The 18,290-nt window shown below is 41.0% G+C and overlaps 3 protein-coding genes across 10 annotated transcripts in view; 1 reads left to right on the top strand and 2 right to left on the bottom strand.

Annotated features, from left to right (window-relative positions):
* The window catches only part of Prpf40a (pre-mRNA processing factor 40 homolog A), a 41,263-nt gene extending 40,482 nt beyond the window's left edge, over positions 1 to 781 (bottom strand). For 2 of the 8 annotated variants that reach the window (XM_038337248.2, XM_038337250.2), the window contains exon 1: positions 179 to 769. In XM_038337248.2, coding sequence (XP_038193176.1) covers positions 179 to 580 — 402 coding nt within the window. In that variant the 5' untranslated portion in view covers positions 581 to 769. Of the gene's footprint in view, positions 1 to 178 lie in introns of all 8 variants that reach the window. The other 6 variants (XM_038337251.2, XM_038337253.2, XM_038337252.2 and 3 more) reach the window with 4 other exon arrangements.
* A 543-nt stretch (positions 782 to 1,324) lies between these two features.
* The window catches only part of Arl6ip6 (ADP ribosylation factor like GTPase 6 interacting protein 6), a 33,407-nt gene continuing 16,441 nt past the window's right edge, over positions 1,325 to 18,290 (top strand). The window contains exons 1-3 of the mRNA XM_038336746.1: positions 1,325 to 1,758; positions 3,030 to 3,083; positions 14,452 to 14,584. Coding sequence (XP_038192674.1) covers positions 1,359 to 1,758; positions 3,030 to 3,083; positions 14,452 to 14,584 — 587 coding nt within the window. The 5' untranslated portion in view covers positions 1,325 to 1,358. The remainder of the gene's footprint in view (positions 1,759 to 3,029; positions 3,084 to 14,451; positions 14,585 to 18,290) is intronic.
* On the bottom strand, positions 16,160 to 16,724 carry LOC119818896 (enhancer of rudimentary homolog). The gene has a single exon (XM_038336747.1). It carries the CDS (start codon positions 16,650 to 16,652, stop codon positions 16,338 to 16,340), a length of 315 nt encoding a protein of 104 aa, XP_038192675.1. The 5' UTR covers positions 16,653 to 16,724; the 3' UTR covers positions 16,160 to 16,337.

Here is an 18,290-nt window from a genome sequence, read left to right as displayed (position 1 = left end):
AACGTCCCGGGTCCCACGTCCGTCTTTGTGCATTCCCGCCCTCCAGCCCTCTCTCCTGGGACGCAGCCCACCATCTGCAGCTCTTCCTGGTACACTCTCCTCCTTTCGGAGGAAGCTTCCTGTTTCTCTGACTCGGTTTTTCATTGTGCCGCTTTCCCCTACCCAGCCGATCCCTTACCGAGGGCCGTCTCCTCAGGAAGCCGTCAGCAGAGACCCAAGAACTGGAGCACAGGTTTGAGCCGGACAATCTCCGCTCCCCGTCCCCGGGACCCCGCGAGGGAGGTTGGCTCTCCATTTCACTCACCATGAGGCCTCCACGCTCGGCTCCAGTCCCCGGCCTCATCGTCGGGCTCAGACTGCTCCGTCGGCGGCCACTGCCGCTGCACATACCAACAAGCAGCGATCTGAGTGGCTGGCGCCCGCCGGGGCCAAAGGGTAAAGGCTGCCCTGAGCTACGGGGCGGGATCAGCGGGGCCAATAAACTGACAGGCTTCCCTGCTGTCCAATCAGAGCGCGCGGCCGACACGCAGCTCTGCGGCGATTCGCCCTCGGCCTCGGCCTCGCTCGGCGTCGCCTGCATGGAGAGGGGGGAGGGGGACGGAGGAAGTTTCTGCGTCGAGGGCTGAGCCGGGAAAACTCCACCAACTTCCCCCAGGAAAGGGGACACGGCCGGGACCCGGCTTCCGGGGCTCGAACCACCGCACCCCCAGCGGGGTGCGGCAGTGGCGTCCTGCCACCTTCGCCACCCCCCCCGCCCTAGTTACGTTCGCCCCACAAACCTGAGGCCACCGAGGGTGGGGTGGGGGCAGGGGAAGCGGCACCCAGCGTTATCGGCCTGGTGCACGCGCGCGCGTGGGGCAGGCGTGGGGAGGGGTCCTGTGCCCGGAGTGGACGGGGGGGGGGGGTAGCTCGAGCTCTGCGCGCGCCCGCCCGCCCGCCTGCCCGCGGCTGAGCGCGCGCCCGGGCGGAGGGAGGTGGCGCGCGCAGCGTCGCTGGCGGGGAGCTCTAGGGGCGGAGATGGCTAGCTGGAGAGAGAAAGCGATTGGCAGTTAGGACGCGGCCGAGCCGAGCCCAGCCCGGGGAGCTGCTGTTCTGGGGGACGGGCGGTGCCCGCCGACGGGACCTGAAAGGGCCGAGGAAGTTCGGCTGTGTATTGGAGCGGGGCCGCGGGCGCGCGCTCCATAGCAGCGCCTCCGGAAGAGGCGCCAGCCGCGTTTGCGGGCGGCCGCTCGCGCGCCCCCGCGGCCGCGCTCGCGTTGGTTTCGCCCGACCGCAGCCGTCGCTGATTGGCCGTTGCCGGGGCGGGGCGGGGCTGCGGCGGACGTTCGACCTCCGCGGTTCTCTCCGTCTTTCCCGCCATGTCGTTTATGGAGCGTGCGGGGTCCGCGTCCGCGCGACGGCGCCGCCAGGTCACCCCCGGCCCCGTGACTCGGCGGGTGTATTCCAACTTCACTCGGGGGGATGGCTGGGGTGAGGGCGATGTCGACGAGGACGAAGGCTGCGACCAAGTGGCCCGCGACTTGCGGGCAGAGTTCTCTGCCGGGGCGTTGTCGGAGCCCAGGAGGGCCCCGCCTCTCCCGCGGCTCGCGGACGGGTCTCCCGTCCTGCCAGAGAAGCGCAATGGCATCTTCCCGGCGACTGCGGCCGCCAGAAGCCAGCCTCGGCGGTGGCCCGTCCAGGTCCTTTCCATTCTCTGTTCGCTGCTCTTCGCCGGCCTCCTTGCTTTCCTTCTCGCCATCGCCTACCTGATCGTTAAAGGTACTCACCGAAGGCCAGGCCTTGGAAGTCTGTTCAGGGTCAAGTCGAGACAGTACAGCACTCGCCCCCATTCAACACTTTTTCCCCCAAAGCTTTCCCTCGAAACTACCTTTCTTCCCCCTTTTCTCCTTTTGTCTTCTCTCCCTAGCTGGAGATCCCTATTCCATAATGAGAGCCATTTAGAAAGGATTTCATTCGCTAAATCCACACTCTAAAGAAATGTAGAGGCATTGAACACTTGAGTTGAAACATTAGCACGGCTATTTTATCAGAGTCCCTGCTTTTTTTTTTTTTATGAAAAAATAGACGGTATGTGTTCTAAGGCTGATTCACAAATGACCGTAGAGAAATCGAAGGAAAAGTCTTTCTTCTCTGCATCCCAAATGTCTACTTTTATAGACAATAGCTTTTCTGTGTTTGTAACAAGGTAGAGTAGTTGCAGGGCAGAGTCTGTTCTGCCGTGTTAGAAATTGACATACTGGCCAAATAGGAATGCTCCCAAAGACACTCTTTAGCCCTTCCCCTATTTGGGTTTGTTGTATGGCTAGTGTCCATTATACTGGAAAGAGATTTGAATTTAGAGCTGATGATAGTCTTGACTTTGCCAATTTATTGCTAAATAGAAACCTCAAAACAGTCTCTTGTATTGAAAGGATTCAACACTTTGTCACATTTACTGCTGAAAATTAAATCTATTTAATCCCAGTTTTGCTTTATTTTCTCCCAGTCCCTAACGGGATGCAGGTAGCCCTTTAACAGGTTACCATTGTTTGATGGGATTTTTGTTAGGAAGACAGACAGATGACTTCTTCACAATATATTATTGGGCTGTTAACTGTGGGTCTTAAAAGTTTGACTGCCATTGCTTCAAATCTCTGTCACACCTTTGACCGTTTTTTTCACTTCAACCCTGAAGTGCCCACATTTTGTCTTTTGCAGTATAAAATTATATGCTCATAAGTACAAGTTTATCACAGAGGACATTGGTATTTTGGAGACTGGAGCAAGGAACTAAAGTCAGAATCTACTATGCTCTTAAGTTTCTTTTGTACAAACGGTCTTCAACACAAGCCAGGGGATAAACGATATTCTTGTAAATAAACCATGATTCTTGTAAAGGTATTTGCTTGCTGAAGGTGGTAAACCCAAAGTCGAAGCTCACTCTGACTTCAGGCTACCTTTGACAGTTGAACAGTGTCTTCAGAGCCTTTGGGTATTCGTGTCTTGAAGAAGTACTGCTATGCTACTTAAACGTCTTTTTGTATTTACAGAACTGCATGCAGAAAATTCGAAAAATGAAGATTATGTAGATACTGGGCTGTTAGGTATGAACTGTTCATTCTATTCATCCGATCACCTATTTTTTGTTTTTCTAAATTATATTTAAGTTATACATGCTTTGTGATAAAATCGTTTATATATACCATGTGGAAGTGATTCATTAGCGGTTTTTCATATATGTATCATTGTTATAAATGTTATTAGACTTCCTTTTTGGATAGACATTTAGATACTTTCCATAATTTTATAATGGGTCACTAATGTGTGTTTGTGTGTGAGTGAGATAAGGAGAGCCAGGTCGCTTATTCGGCCCAGCCCGGTTAGCTTAGCCCCGAAATAACCACACCACACAGAAACTGTATTAATTAAATCACTGCTTGGCCCATTAGCTCTAGTTTCTTACTGGCTAACTCATGTTAATTTCACCCATTTCTATTAATCTGTGTATCGCCACATGGCAGTGGCTTACCAGGTAAAATTCCCAGCATCTGTCTCCAGTGAATCCATGGCGTCTCTCTGACTCCGCCCTTCTTTCTCCCCGCATTCAGTCCAGTCCCTCTGCCTACCAAAGTTCTGTCCTATCAATAGGCCAAGACAGTTTCAGTATTCATTAATGTTAATCACAGCACACAGAACGGACTCCCACATCATGTGTGTGTACAGTATTCAACATTACTGTGCATTACATGGATCTGGCAAATCATTAAGAAGTTTCTAAATATGCTTTGGGAGAGGCTTCCTATACTCCTTCAGGAATTTAGAACTAGAAACTTGATCACAAATTTAGCCAACATAAATAGTATCTAAAACAGACTTCAGAAGAATTTAATGTTCACATGTTTTTGTAAGCAGTTTCTCTTGAGATAAAAATTTTAAAGTAAGAATTATTTGCCATTAATGTCCAGGTAAGTTTCTAGTGTCCAAAATATCATACACTATGTAGTTAATGGCTTTCCAGTGGAGAGGGCTATTGATGATACCTGTCTCTCTCACAGATGGCTTTGAGGAGTTTACCTTTTTTGCGTATTTTATTATTAAAAATTAGGACTGAGGAAAACAATTATTTTTACAGCAGAAACAACTATGCCAAGACAGATACCTGAGCCTCTGATCAAGAGGAGAGTAAATACAGTATCAAGTACTTGATAGGTTAATTCTGTCAGATTCATTGGGACCAAGTAGGCATAGTTTGACTTGTAGAAAGTATATCTAGGGCAGTGGTGGCGCACGCCTTTAATCCCAGGACTCGGGAGGCAGAGGCAGGCGGATCTTTGTGAGTTTGAGGCCAGCCTGGTCCACAAGAGTGAGTTCCAGGACAGGCTCCAAAGCTACAGAGAAACCCTGTCTTGAAAAATCAAAAAGAAAGAAAGGAAGGAAGGAAGAATCTGATACACATTTTTTTCTTACTGCCTTTGGATTATGATTCAGCCTAAGGTTGGATCCAAAGATTTTTTAGCAGATACTCAAAGGACCATGTCATGTGTCCCCCTCCCCCACTTTTCTTTCTAATCTCATTTTTTAAAAAAGTGATTAAACCTTGAAAGTAGGGGCTAGAGGTTCAGTGATTTAAAAAGCGCTTGCTTGGGCTGGAGAGATGGCTCAGTGGTTAAGAGCACCGCCTGCTCTTCCAAAGGTCACAACATCTGTAATGAGATCTGTGCCCTCTTCTGGCCTGCAGACAGAGTACTAAGAATACTGTGTAAATAATAATAAATAAACCTAAAGAAAAAGCGCTTGCTATAGTTCTGTTCCTAGCACCCATATCGTGACTCAAAATCGTCCATTACTCTAGTGTCAAGGAATGTAACCTGACCTCTGTTTGCTTCAGGCACACAACTGGTAGACATACACACATGGTAACAACACTAATACACTGGGTGATCTAGAGAAATGGCTCAGTAGTTCTTTCAGAGGAACTAGATTCAATTCTCAGCATCCACATAGGGGCTCACAGCAATCCATAACTCAGTTCCAGAGCATCCACTGCTTTCTTACTGACCTAAAGACACTAGGCATGCACATGGTACATGACATATATTCAGACAAATAATGAAAACAATGTAAAGACCTGAAAAAAGTTCTGAAAGGTAACTTATAACAGATTAATGAGCAGTGTAAGCCCTAATACCTGTTAGGAAATCTTACTTCTGAAGTTGATTTAGTCATCTTTTTTTATCTGAAAAAATTCTTCATGGCAAGCCTGTATACAGATTTGTGTTTTGTTATTGTGATTGTATGTCTGTTTTGTTTTTTAATGAAAAGGTTTGTTAGAACATAGTTTTTGTTTGGTTTGGTTTTTGAGACAGTTTCCTTGTGTAGCCCTGGCTGTCCTAGAAATCTTTGTAGACCAGGCTGGCCTCAAATTCAGAGGCAAGCATTTGGGAGAGTTAGTTGATCTGATTGACTAACATCATAGCATTAACATAGCACAGCTATATTACAGACGTAATCAGGCAGGGTATTGGATGGTATTGATCACACTGCAGACTTTATAGATGTTGGGCTCTCCTATTAATAGTTCTGCAAATCATCCCTTTGAACTTGCTTTTCCAGGGAGGTTAATAAACTTACTTATTTAATACGCATTCCACTCGATCCTCTTTTAAGTTTGTTCTCAGGCCAGGTTGATTGTGCTAAACACATACATTTTGTTATCTAATTTTGCTTGTTAGTTTTCCACATTTTCTCATATTTGACAACTTAGTCCTGTTTCTAACATTGCGGTATTTCCAGCAGTCTTTAATGTTTCCCAGCATGTAGCGTGAAAACCTTTCAGTTTATGCAAACTTGGAAAAATACTTAAGTACTTGGAATTGCCTTTAGCAGAAAATACTTCATCTAAAATATGTAGGGCTAGTATTTTTATATGCATGGCATAGCTTATACTATACAGAAATTTTATTGTGAGACTCGATGGGCAGCTTTTAGTGACTGAAGAAGCTTCTGGATTGGGTTGTTATGTTCCTTATAACTGCTTCAGCTGCTTAGGCAGCTGAAGATGATGGCTTGCTTGAGTTCAGGAGATCGAGACCAGCCTGGGCAACATAGGAAGAGTCCTAGAACAGAATAAAACAAATCAACATACACATACATACATACATACATACATACATACATACATACACACACACACACACACACACACACACAGCTTCTAAACATGATTTTATGTGTTTGTATGCATGTGTGTGTATGCATGCCCATCATTCCTTAACATTTGGTATCTAACATTAATTTCCGCGTGTGGCCAAGACCAGATTGACTTTTCAGTAACAAAATATTCTTGTTTTTGGGTTACTTGTATAGTTTGTATACATAACAAATTTCCACATCCTTGCCCATGTTCAGGGAAGGAATAATTGACAAATACTGGGTTCAGTCTTAAGTGAAATCACTGAAAATTTCAACTTTCTTTTTCAGAGGAATAAATGAGGCTCCTTCCATCATGACTTTATGATGCAAAATTTTAGAAATACGGTTAAAGTTTTAAAGAAAAGCCAAAGTTCTGGAGCTGACATGGAGTAAAATGGATATTAGGAAAAGCTCAGTTTTTCCTTAGAGTGAAAAATTACCTAAACTCAGAATTTGATATTTCCAGTGTATTTTAATTAAACCCACAAACTGTTATGGAAAAATACAGTTACTTGCACCTGTGCAGGGTAACGCAAATGATCTCACATAAATATCACTAATAAGTTATATCTGTCATAGTACCCTCTTTGAAAACTTGTATAGCCTCATTAAAGAATAACTAGGGAAAAGAGAAGAGTAAACAGACTGGAAGGATGGAGCAAAAATGACAGTTAATCTGGGTTTTGGATTATGGATTGTTTTTCTATTTTTTAATAATATTCGTATCAAATGTAACTGTCAAGCCGAAAAAGACTTTAAAAAGAACAAACTTTAGCCAGGCCCGGTAATGCATGCTGGGAGGCAGAGACAGGAGAATCATAAGTTCAAGGTTATCATCAGCTACATAGTAATATCAAGGCCAACCTTTCTCTAAAAGTAGCTATAAGAGAAAAAAAGTACAATTCAAATTTACTTAAAATTGTGTATTTCACAGTATACATTTTTAAGTTTTAACCTTCATACCGTGAATATGCCAAAAATACTAATTTATTTAAACCACTTTATGTCCATCAAAATGTTAGTTCCCCAAAAATGAATGAGACTGTTTGCTTTCGTATATTGAAGGAGCAGGTGCAAAGAACATAGAGTGAACAGAGTTGGCCATTAGTTGTTTGATAACATACATATGAGTTCATCATACATATGAACTCATACGTATGTGTATGAGTTCATCATACTTTCCTCTTAACTTTTTAATGCAAAAAGTTTATAGAAATACAGACAGTTGCTAATATTTATTTGAAAAGTAACCATACCCTGAAACTAATGTATTTTGAAAAATGCACTAACAAAAGATTTGAGTAGGAAATGTGCGCTCTCCCCCGCCATTGCGTTAGTTGAAAACATTGAGTCCACCAAGTTTCGGTTGATGGAAAAGATGAAGTTTCATCATTATATCAACTAATAAGTTGAGCTTAAGAGAAGACAGGTGTGTGCACTTAGTTCAGTCTGTACTTTTGATAGCAGTTCACACTGAAAGTCTTGAACATATGTCTGTGTATTGTGCTATGTCATTTGCAACATTGTTGAAGTAGTGAAAAGGCTGAAAGCCACGTGGTAAGACTGTAACTGTGTGCTTTGATAAGAGCCTTCAGCAAAGACTGCTCTGTGAAAAAAGCAAAGTGAGAATCTTATTTCTGGGCAATACACTGAGAAATAACATCAGCTGAGGACTTTGTGTGTTTCCTGTATCTGTTTCTTGCACTGAGATCCCAGCAGGCTCTGAGTTGACAGCTGTAAGGACTGCACACATGATGTTAACTGAGCTTTCGTTTTGGAGCTCCTGACAAAGCTGTTGTTTACTCTTCTGCTTTTCCCTACTTATTTGTAGATGAGTTTATAATTTTCAGAACCATAGTCCCTGACAGACCACAATAGCAGTGCAGCCTTAGCCTTATTATTATGACATGACTTCCTCATCATGCAGCTTTTTATTATTTCAGAATGAATATAAAAATAATTTAAATGTCTAATGATGAGATTGTACAATAATAATCAGAATGGGCAATGTCAAGAATATTTTTTGCATGTGTGAATAACAGCTCTATTTATGAAAAAGTCACTTAAAAATAATAGGTAGAGAAAAATGAGATGGCTACTCACAAGAATAGTGTTAGTCAGTTTGACAGGTTTACTCTGAAAGCTCTGATAGAAAAGCCTGGTTGATTTAAGTGGCAAGATGCTGAGTTTTAAATGATATTTCCTTCCTTACCTTTTTTAGATATGTAGAAGTTTCATCATGTCATAACAGTTTGTAATAATTGATTTTCTTTACATTTATTTTAGAGACTTTATATAAATTATACTAATCTTGAAGTAAACTTTCTTGTTATGTTTACCTCTCTTTGGAGATATTTAAGTAGCAGGTGACACTTGCTTGCCAGTAGAAACATTACAAAATTGAAGTTCACAAATTTTGTGATTTTTGCCATGTTCTCACTAGGTAACAAGAAGGTTGAATCTCAGCCTTTATTGTGATTCTTGGTCCCAGGTTGGGCTAAGATCCTAGAGCCTGGGTGTTGTGCCAGAGTTTTGAAATTGAGGTGAATTCTGACGACATTTGCTGAAGTGAGTTAGTGTTGCAACATCTTGCATTCTGTTTAGGATGTCCTTTTAGATGTAGCACTTAAATCATAGGACCATTGCTATTTCTGTGCCCCACTTAGAGGTATCTGAGAGTGATCTTTGGGCCATCTGCCAAGAGGTACAAAACCACCTTCCTTTCTAGTGTGTAGTTTTTTCTGGATGGCTGTGTCAGGAAGCCCAACAGCACTCTTCCGTCTTTATATCTAAGGTTCGGTGCAAACATAAGCACATTTATTCCAAGTAGGAACATCTTTCTGTGTGCGCCACATAACAATTCAGCTGTATTCCAAAAGTTCGTTATTTTTTTCTCTTCTCGAAGTTTTTTTACCCTTCCATCCCTGATTATATCTGTATACTAGCTTTGTAATTTTACAACATAAAAGTCAGAGACAAGGTATTTCTCCTTTCTGCCTTGCCACAGACTTCTTGTGTGGTAACTTTAAAAAGGGGGGTAGGGTGGGGTAGGAAAAGAGGAACCATCAGCATTTACGTTAATCTTTTTCTTTTTGTATTTGTTTTTAATGGCAGGGTTTCTTTGTGTAGCCTTGGCTGTCCTGGAACTAACTCTGTAAACCAGGACTCACAGAGATCTGCCTGTCTCTGCCTCCCCAGTGCTATAATTAAAGGTGTGTCCCACCACTGCTAGGCCAGTCTTTTAAAACTCTTCTACACTTTCTTACTGTTTAATTTCTTTACTCTCTACATGTCAGCATTGTTCTCAGTGTTATTAAGCTTCATATGATACATAAACAGCTCAGCGCACATATTTCTTACCTGCTTTTTGGTAAAATATTCTGTAAGTCATTTTTGGGTAGCCAGGAAATTGTTAAATCTTGTTATCTTTTGATGATCTTTGTCTTTCTTTCCGGGACTCTGAAAGCATCTCATAAGCTTTTAGTAAGAGTATACCTTCGTGAACTTCTCTTATCAAGAAGCAGTCAAAGCTGGGCATGCGGGTGAATCTCTGTGAGTTGAACATCATCCTGGTCTATAGAGAGTGTTTCAGAACAGCCAAAGCTACACAGAGAACCCTGTCTCGAAAACAAACAAATAAATAAATAGCTGGGTGTGGTAGCACATGAATCACAGTACTCAGGAGGCACTGGTCTCTGAGTTTGAGGCCAGCCTGATCTAGAGAGTTCTAGGACAGCCAGAGCTGCAGGGAAAAACCCTGTCTCAAAAGACAAACGAACAAAAAAGCAGTCAGAATAGGTTGAAACATGCATTATTGAATAATTTCTCTGCCCTTCTTCTGTTTAGAAAAGACTGTCTTGTAGTGGGGGAGCTGCGGGCTGTGTTCCTGCTGCCCAGCTCCTGGCTGCCTGGCTAGCTTATGCCCCGAAATAACAACACACAAACTATATTCATTTAATACCTGGCCCATTCGTTTCAGCCTCTTATTAGTTAATTCTCACATCTTGCTTTAACCCATATTTAGTAGTCTGTGTAACACAACGAGTGGTGTCTTACCGGGAAAGATTCAGCATGTCTGACCTGAATGGCTCCATTGCATCTGTCTCAGAGAGGAGAGGCATGGTGATTGCCCGAGGCATCTGCCTCACTCCCAGCATCCTGTTCTGTCTACTCCACCCACCTAAGGGCTGGCCTATCAAATGGGCCAAGGCAGTTTCTTTATTAACCAGTGAAATCAACTCAAACAGAAGACCCTCCCACATCATTTCCCCTTTTTCTGTTTAAACAGAAAAAGGAAGGTTTTAACTTTAACATAGCAAAATTACATATAACAAAACAGTTATCAAGTAAGAATTACAGTTACAATACTTATATCTATTTTATCATAACAAAGGAAAACAACTATAACTATCTATCTATTCTTCAACTATATCAAAGACTCCAGAAGGATATAATATTACCTAAGTAAATGAGAAGTAAGCAACTTACAATACTCTAGAAATCACAGAGACATCTCGCTGCCTGGACAGTCACCCAAAGTTCCTCTGTACTGTTGGGGCATCCATCTTTGGCCTATAGGCCCATAGTATCCAGCAGACATTTTCGTGAAGCAGGAAATTTCAAAGGCAGTTGAGTCACTATCTGCTGTGTCCTGCAGAATGTCTCGTAGACATTTTTATAAATCAGGAACCCCAAAAGACCATCTCACCTTGAGGCAAGTTCAGCAGTCATCTCTCTGAGGGTTCTCTGTGTCCAGTTTATGCAACAGTCCAGGCAAGAGCAGTTTCTTGCCCAAATGGCCATCAAACTCCATAAGGAGCCTCTTCGATGCCCATCTTCCTTTTGAAGTAGCTGGTGCTGCCAGGAGCAGATATGTCTCATTGTCATGAAAAGCCCTAAGTTATTAAAACATTAAATGTCATATTCTGTGGTCTTTGAAAGATATGAAGAATGGCTATCTAAAATATATCTATGCACATCTAGAAAATCTAACATGACTACAAGTTTGACTATTATTGATGACTATCCATTAACAGCCTATATTCATTACATTTTTAAATGAACTACAGAATCAATCCCTTAATCAGTATCGGAAGTATACATCTACATATAATAAAATTGACCTTAAATTTAGATCACTAAAGCAAAATCCATATCAATGCAAATTATTTATACCTATATCATATCCTCCTTTAAATGTAAAAGAACATTTGTAAACAATATTTGGGAATATGGACACAGTTATTTCTCTCCAAACTGCTTCCTACTGAATGGGGACGCTGTTAATCATGGTGTAACCTGTGTGCCAGGTTCATCTCAGTCATCAGCTGGGTGAAGAAAAGATTTAAATAAAGATTAATTAATACTGTATCATTTCTGAGATACGCCCTTTGAAAAAAGTGTTTCGTGGCAGAACCTTTTAAAAGAGCTGCAAGATTTGCAGCTAAAGCTGAATCAGGAAGCCTTTCTTAAATGAGAGTAATTGCTTGACTCTAGCAAGTAGAGCAGACCCGAGAGATTGCTGCCACCAAGAAGCCATGCTTTACTCTGTTCTTTCCCAAGCTTTCTCAAGCTTTCTGTGGATTCAGTTATCCACATGTGGGCGCCACTCTGTAAGGGCTAACCTATCAAATGGGCCAAGGCAGTTTCTTTATTAACCAGTGAAATCAACTCAAACAGAAGACCCTCCCACATCACTGTCTTACTAGAGAAATAATTTTGGAACCTGGGTTTACTTTTTAAATTTTTGAGATAGGGTTTCATATAATAGCCCAGGCTGACCCTGAACTCCCCGAATATGGAAGAATGACCTTGAACTTCAAATTCTTCTGTTTTTGTCTCCCCAGTGCTAGGATTACAGGCACCCCCATCACTGTGGATGGACCCATGTATGATACACAGGCAATGTGCTAACTAAACTATATTCCCAGCGCTATTTCTTTTCAAAAAATTTTTTAATAGATTAAAAGAATCACATGAGCCCAGGCATGGTGGGACATGCCTTTAATCCTAGTACTAGAGATACAGAGGCACATGGATGTCTGAGTTCTAAACCAGCCTGGTCTTTGTAGTGAGTTTCAGGACAGCGAGAGCTATAATGATAAGACGCTGTCTAACCACTCCCCCAAATCACATGAATCAAAATTTAAAATAGTTATGAAGTGTACTCATAATAGTCTTCTCCTTCAACATTTCTTCTCCCTACGGACGGCCAGTGATAAATTCTCAATCTTCCCTGGGATTTTTTATTTATCAATATCTAAATATATATTATATAGTGCACATACTGTGAACATAGATTTACTATTTGGATATGCCCTTATATAGTACATGCATCTCCATATTCGATTTAATTTGTAAGCGGGTTATCCTGTGTAGCTCAGGTGAAGACTGCCTCAGGCTCATGATCCTGTTGACTCAGTCTCTGAAAGCCTGAAGTCACAGGTCTATATCACAGTACCCTTTTTTGCCTTGTTCATTGATGTGTTTTAGAACTTACTGTGTATAGTGTGGAATATGATTTAACCAGTTTTCCTTATTCTAGATAGTGTTGAAATATTTTATAGCTGGGGGAATTGCTAGTGATTAAAGTTAGGGCCCTCTGCTATGCAAGGATTTTACCAATGGACTACACTCCTAGCCTGTATTAACATTTTTATGTATTTGACTTTTACTATGAGATCTTGCTCTGTTGCAAGCTAACTTACTTGGCTTTTCTTCTAAATGTTGTATTTCATTCCTCTGGGTCCATATGTTCATACCAATTGTTAAATACAAGGTCCTGTAGCATTCAGTATTTGGTAGTTGTCTGCTGTTGAACATTATTGTCTAATATATAAATCTTAGAATTAACATCTTTCAAGAATCACAGCCTCGATCAGATTCTGATGTTATCTCCCCAGAGATCTTAGGTTATGTAAAATTTATTCAAAAACAGGTTTTCTCAATCTATAGCTACTAATTTACTTGTACTCTTATTTTCTTCTCACCAGAATTACTCAGTGAAGACAATGTATTTTCTGTTTTGTTCCCATTGCTTAGTACTGTACCAAATACAGGTATTTTGCTGAGTAGATGTAATGAATTAAATTTATAAAAGACTTATTCAAAACTTGAACTTAAGCCACATGGTGGTCGTATGTACCTTTAATCCCAGCACTCGGAAGTCAGAGACAGTTAAATTGCTGTTAGTTTGAGGCCAACCTGGTCTGCAGAGCTGGTTTCAGTACAGGCACCAAAGCTACACAGAAATACTCTGTCTTGAAAAACCAAAATGAATAAAAAAAAAAAACACCTTGAAGTCAAAATAAAACTGAGAACTGGAGAGATGGCCCAGTAGTTAGAAGCACTTTCTATGCTGCTCTTGCAAAGGAGTGAGGTGGTAAAATTTGTTTCCCAACACCCATGTGGCGGTTTACAACTGTTTATCACTCCAGTTCCAGAGGAGCTGACACCTCTTCTGACCTTTGCAGGCACCAGACACACATATGATATGCATAAATATATGCAGGTAAAACATTCATATTCATGAAATAAAAAAAATAAAATTTTAAGAAATGTAACTGTACTACTAAAGAGACTGAGATTAAAAACAGTTCATTATTCCTTTAATATCCTTAATGAGTTGAATAGAATCCAAAAATCTTCAGATCAGTTTATTCCTGTGTTCTGTCACTTTTCTTTATGCCTAGAATTTCTAGTGCTTCCTAACCCTTATCCCTCAACTGTGGTTCACTATAATACCACACTTTTGATTTGATTCCTGTGAGAAAAAAAGTTCTCACTTGACCAGTTTGAGTTCCCAACTCCTTGGTAAGCTGGGAGTCAACTTTAGTTTATATACTGAATAAGGGTAAAGAATCAGTATTTCATTTTCATAGGAAGGTTTTAAAGAGGTATTGTACAATTGATTGATGTAAAAAGTTCTTGTCTTGGAATGAAAGAAGGCACTTAGTAGAAAACAATAGCAAATGCCAGCTACTGCTCATGAATTTAAATGAGAACTGGTAAAGACGTGCTAAGAGTAAATTGCTTTGACTATTTTTGTTGTAGTTGAATGTCATAAACCAATTTTTTTTTCTAATTTTAGGTAGAATTTGTCTTTGCTTGCATATATAATAACTTCATTAAAATATTTAATAAAATAACCTCTAACTGCATTCTCATTTTTCTTTATGTGAGTTAGCATGTGCTAAACACAATGAAATTTACATCAGCATCTGGACATGAAGAACCTAGTTTAAATTATTTTAATAATTTTTTTCCTTTCTTCCCATTAAGGGTTCTGGTCTCTGCTGACACTATCTCTAACTGCTGGATTCTCCTGCTGCAGCTTCTCTTGGACAGTGACTTACTTTGATTCTTTTGAACCAGGAATGTTTCCACCTACTCCTCTTTCACCTGCTAGATTCAAGTAAGTACTTCTCAGTTGGTTTGTTTGTTTGTTTGTTTGAGATGTTGGGTGGGTGTGTAAATCTGAGTTTTGTTAAACACAAAAAGGTAAGGATCAATAAACTGTTATATTTTGAAGCTCTAGGTTTCTGTATTAAAACAAAAATGACAAGCTTTTTCAGCATCTGGGTCTCACCTTTAGATAACTGGAGAATAATATTTTAAATTCCATATCTAAATAATGTAATTTTAAAAAATATTGAAAATCATATTTGTATGCCTACAGATTTACATTTGATATGGATAGATATCTTAGTTATGTTGACAAGGGTTTCTGTCCCATCTGGTCCTGTAGCCATTCCGTCCCAAAGACATACTCAGAGGTCTACAGTAATTATAAACTGGTTGGCCTATTAGCTCAGGCTTCTTATTAACTAATTCTTACATCTTAAATTAGCCCATAATTCTTGTCTGGTAGCCATGTGGCTTGGTAGCTTTTATCAGTGAGACATTCTCATCTTGCTTCCTCTGTGTCTGGACTGCAAACTGAGTCATTCCTCTTCCCAGAATTCTGCTGTTCTCATTGCCCTGCCTATACTTTCTGCCTGGTAACCCTGCCTATTCTTCCTGCCTGGCTACTGGCCAATCAGCATTTTATTAAATCCCCCCCTTTTTTTCAAAACAATAACTCTGAATCCAATTTCCTTTATTTAGCTTTATCCCTGACCATTGTTCATAACAATTTGTAACTAACACTCTAAACAAAGACAAACAATCTATAATCCATTTTTTTGGGAATGTGGGCGTAGTTTTCTAGACTACTCCTGATAAGGGGTACTGATAATCTTATGGGGACCTAAAGAAAAATGAGAATTATGATCAAGTCCTGACTAGAGTATTCTCTGAGGCTTGATCATCTCAGCCAGCGTCTTGAAACTATTCTGGATATAGAACTTATACATCTGGGCCATCTGCTTCTATCAGAATTTTCTCAGGGGGTCTTCTTTGTTCAAACCTGATTTTTCTTAACCCAGAATGAATCCACAGCCTCTCATTTCCTGTGGAAACAAAAAGCAAAACCTTTTTTCTGAAGTAACATATCTTTTGACTTAAATTATGAAGTCAGGGCATTTTCAAAATATATATGTTGTATTAATCCAGCAGCATTTATAATTAGATGTCTTTTAGCAGCTGTTGTTCTTTCCTCAGCCATCAAGCCATTCAAAGACAGCACACTAAAATACAGTACCCAGATTCTCTATGTATTTTCTATCTTTATGTGGCTTTGCATTAAACTCTGTTTCTTTTATTTTTAATTTTTGGTTTTTTTTTTTTTTTTTTTTTTTTTTTTTTTTTTTTTTTTTTTTTTTTTTTTTTACAGAACATTTCTTTATTTTCACTAAGACTTTCCCAGAGGACATAACTAAGCTTGTCACCACCCCACCCCCGACAAGGGGTTAGTGCACTCGCTGCTGTAAAGCAGACACCAACAGTTTCAAGGACTGGAACCAACCTTAAATGGCAAAGAACACTTTCTCTCTGAATTATCATAAAAATGTTTAAGTAAAAAAAAAAAGAAAGAAAGAAAAAGAGTAAAGGGGCAATAATGGTAGTTTTCAGAATGAAAATATCATTCATGTTCCATGTCATACATTCAATCTTGGCTCTAGCGTAACAAAATGGAAACAGGATTACTATCATACAAAATGTTCACTACAGCACGCTGTATGCACCTGTTCCAAGCCCACCCCCAGCCCCTAATGCTTCCGACTCAACTACTTCCCAGCTTGTTGGGCCTGTCGACGAAGGAGCACGTAGATCTTCTCTTTGATCCAGTCTTTGTTATAAGGCTGGTATGTCTGTGTATCAGCTCGGTAAACAAGACAGCTGAGATCTGCCAGATCATCAATAAAATCAAACAACTGACTGATATCGTATGTGATGGAGGGGCTGTTGGGATTCATTCTTTTCAGATGTTCTTCGTACATCTTACAAACACCTTCCATGCACTCATTCACAGACTCATAGTCTGCATAAGTCCTGCCTTCTGGCCTCTTGGTAGGCTGTACCAGCAAAATGGTGTGAGACATCTCGTCAGACGCTTTGCTGCAGCCGCCGCTAACACCACCGCCGCCGCCGCCGCCGCCGCACACGAGCTCAGCCGCAACGCCGCCAACCAATTTTTGGTTTTTTGAGACTAGGCTTCTCTGTGTATCTTTGGCTGCCCTGACATTCATGCTATAGACCAGGTTGTCCTTGAACTCACAGAGATTCGCCTGCTTCTGCCTCCCAAGTGTTGGAATTAAAGGTATGTGCCACCACACCCAGCTACTCTCTTTCATTTTAAGGACTTTATCCTTTTTCTTTTCTCTCCCAAGCCTACATACATTTTAAAACACATTGTCAACCATTAGAGGTTTTCTTCATCTGAATCTATCTTTACTGTATATCTGTTTTTCTGACCACATGAATCTTCAGTTTGGTAAGTGATATGGCTAGAATAAAGCTGAGGCTTTAAAAGCTGGATCCTTAGCTTTCTGAGAGTCTAGTGTCATGGCAGAGTTACTGGTGGGAGCCGTGTTTATTGCCACAACTCTATGGAGTTTCAAAGTCCCTGGCACCACCAAGAATCATACTGTCGGCAATTCAAAAATACCATTTAAGTGTTTGGTGGCAGGGCCTCTTAAAAGAGCTGCAAGGTTTCGTGCTAAAGCTGAGTCAGGAAGCCTCTCTTAAATGAGAGTATTTGCCTCTAACAAACAGAGCACACCTGAGAAAGTGCTGCTATCAATAAGCCATGCTTAACTTTGCTCTTTTGTTTCTAAAATTAGTTCTCAAGCTCACTCATGTTTTATGGTGGATGCAGTTATCCACATTGGTGCCATTTGTTGACATTGGTTTCTGTCTCACCTGGTCCCGCAGCCATTCAGTTCCAAAGAAATACACAGAGGTCTATGGTAATTATAAACTGGTTGGCCTATTAGCTCAGGCTTCTTATTAACTAATTCTTACACCTTAAATTAGCTTATAATTCTTGTCTGTTAGCCACGTGGCTTGGTAGCTTTTATCAGTAAGACGTTCTCATCTTGCTTCCTGTAGTGATGAGGCGAGTGGGCCACGTCCCGCCACCCGGCTAGCTTTACCAGAAATAATTACATGGAAACTATATTCTTTTAAACACTGCCTGGCCCATTAGTTTCAGCCTCTTATTGGCTGTCTCTCACATCTTGACTAACCCATATCTAATAATCTGTATGCCACCACGAGATCATGGCTTACCGCGAAAGATTCAGCGTGTCTGACATGGTGGCTGGCTTCATGGTGACTGTCCCAGAGAAGAGAGGCATGGCGATTACCTGAAACATCTGCCTCACTTTCCTTCTTCCCAACATTCTGTTCTGTCTATTCCACCCACTTAAGGGCTGGCCTATCCAATGGGCCAAGGCAGTTTCTTTATTAACCAATGAAATCAACACAAACCAGAAGACCCTCCCACATCAGCTTCCTCTGTGTCTGGACTGCAAACTGAGTCATTCTTCTTCCCAGAATTCTGTCCCTGTTTCCCTGCCTATACTTCCTGCCTGGTTGCCCTGCCTATACTTCATGCCTGGCTACTGGCCAATTAGCATTTTATTAAACCAATACAAGATCATTGTCCCACAGCATAGTTATATTTAATTTAATTCATAATTAAATATTCTAAGAGTTATATCTAAGAGTTAAATACC

The sequence above is a fragment of the Arvicola amphibius genome, chromosome 7, assembly GCF_903992535.2.
Source record: "Arvicola amphibius chromosome 7, mArvAmp1.2, whole genome shotgun sequence".
Taxonomy (NCBI): domain Eukaryota; kingdom Metazoa; phylum Chordata; class Mammalia; order Rodentia; family Cricetidae; genus Arvicola; species Arvicola amphibius.
This window is presented reverse-complemented; position numbering and strand designations above follow the sequence as displayed.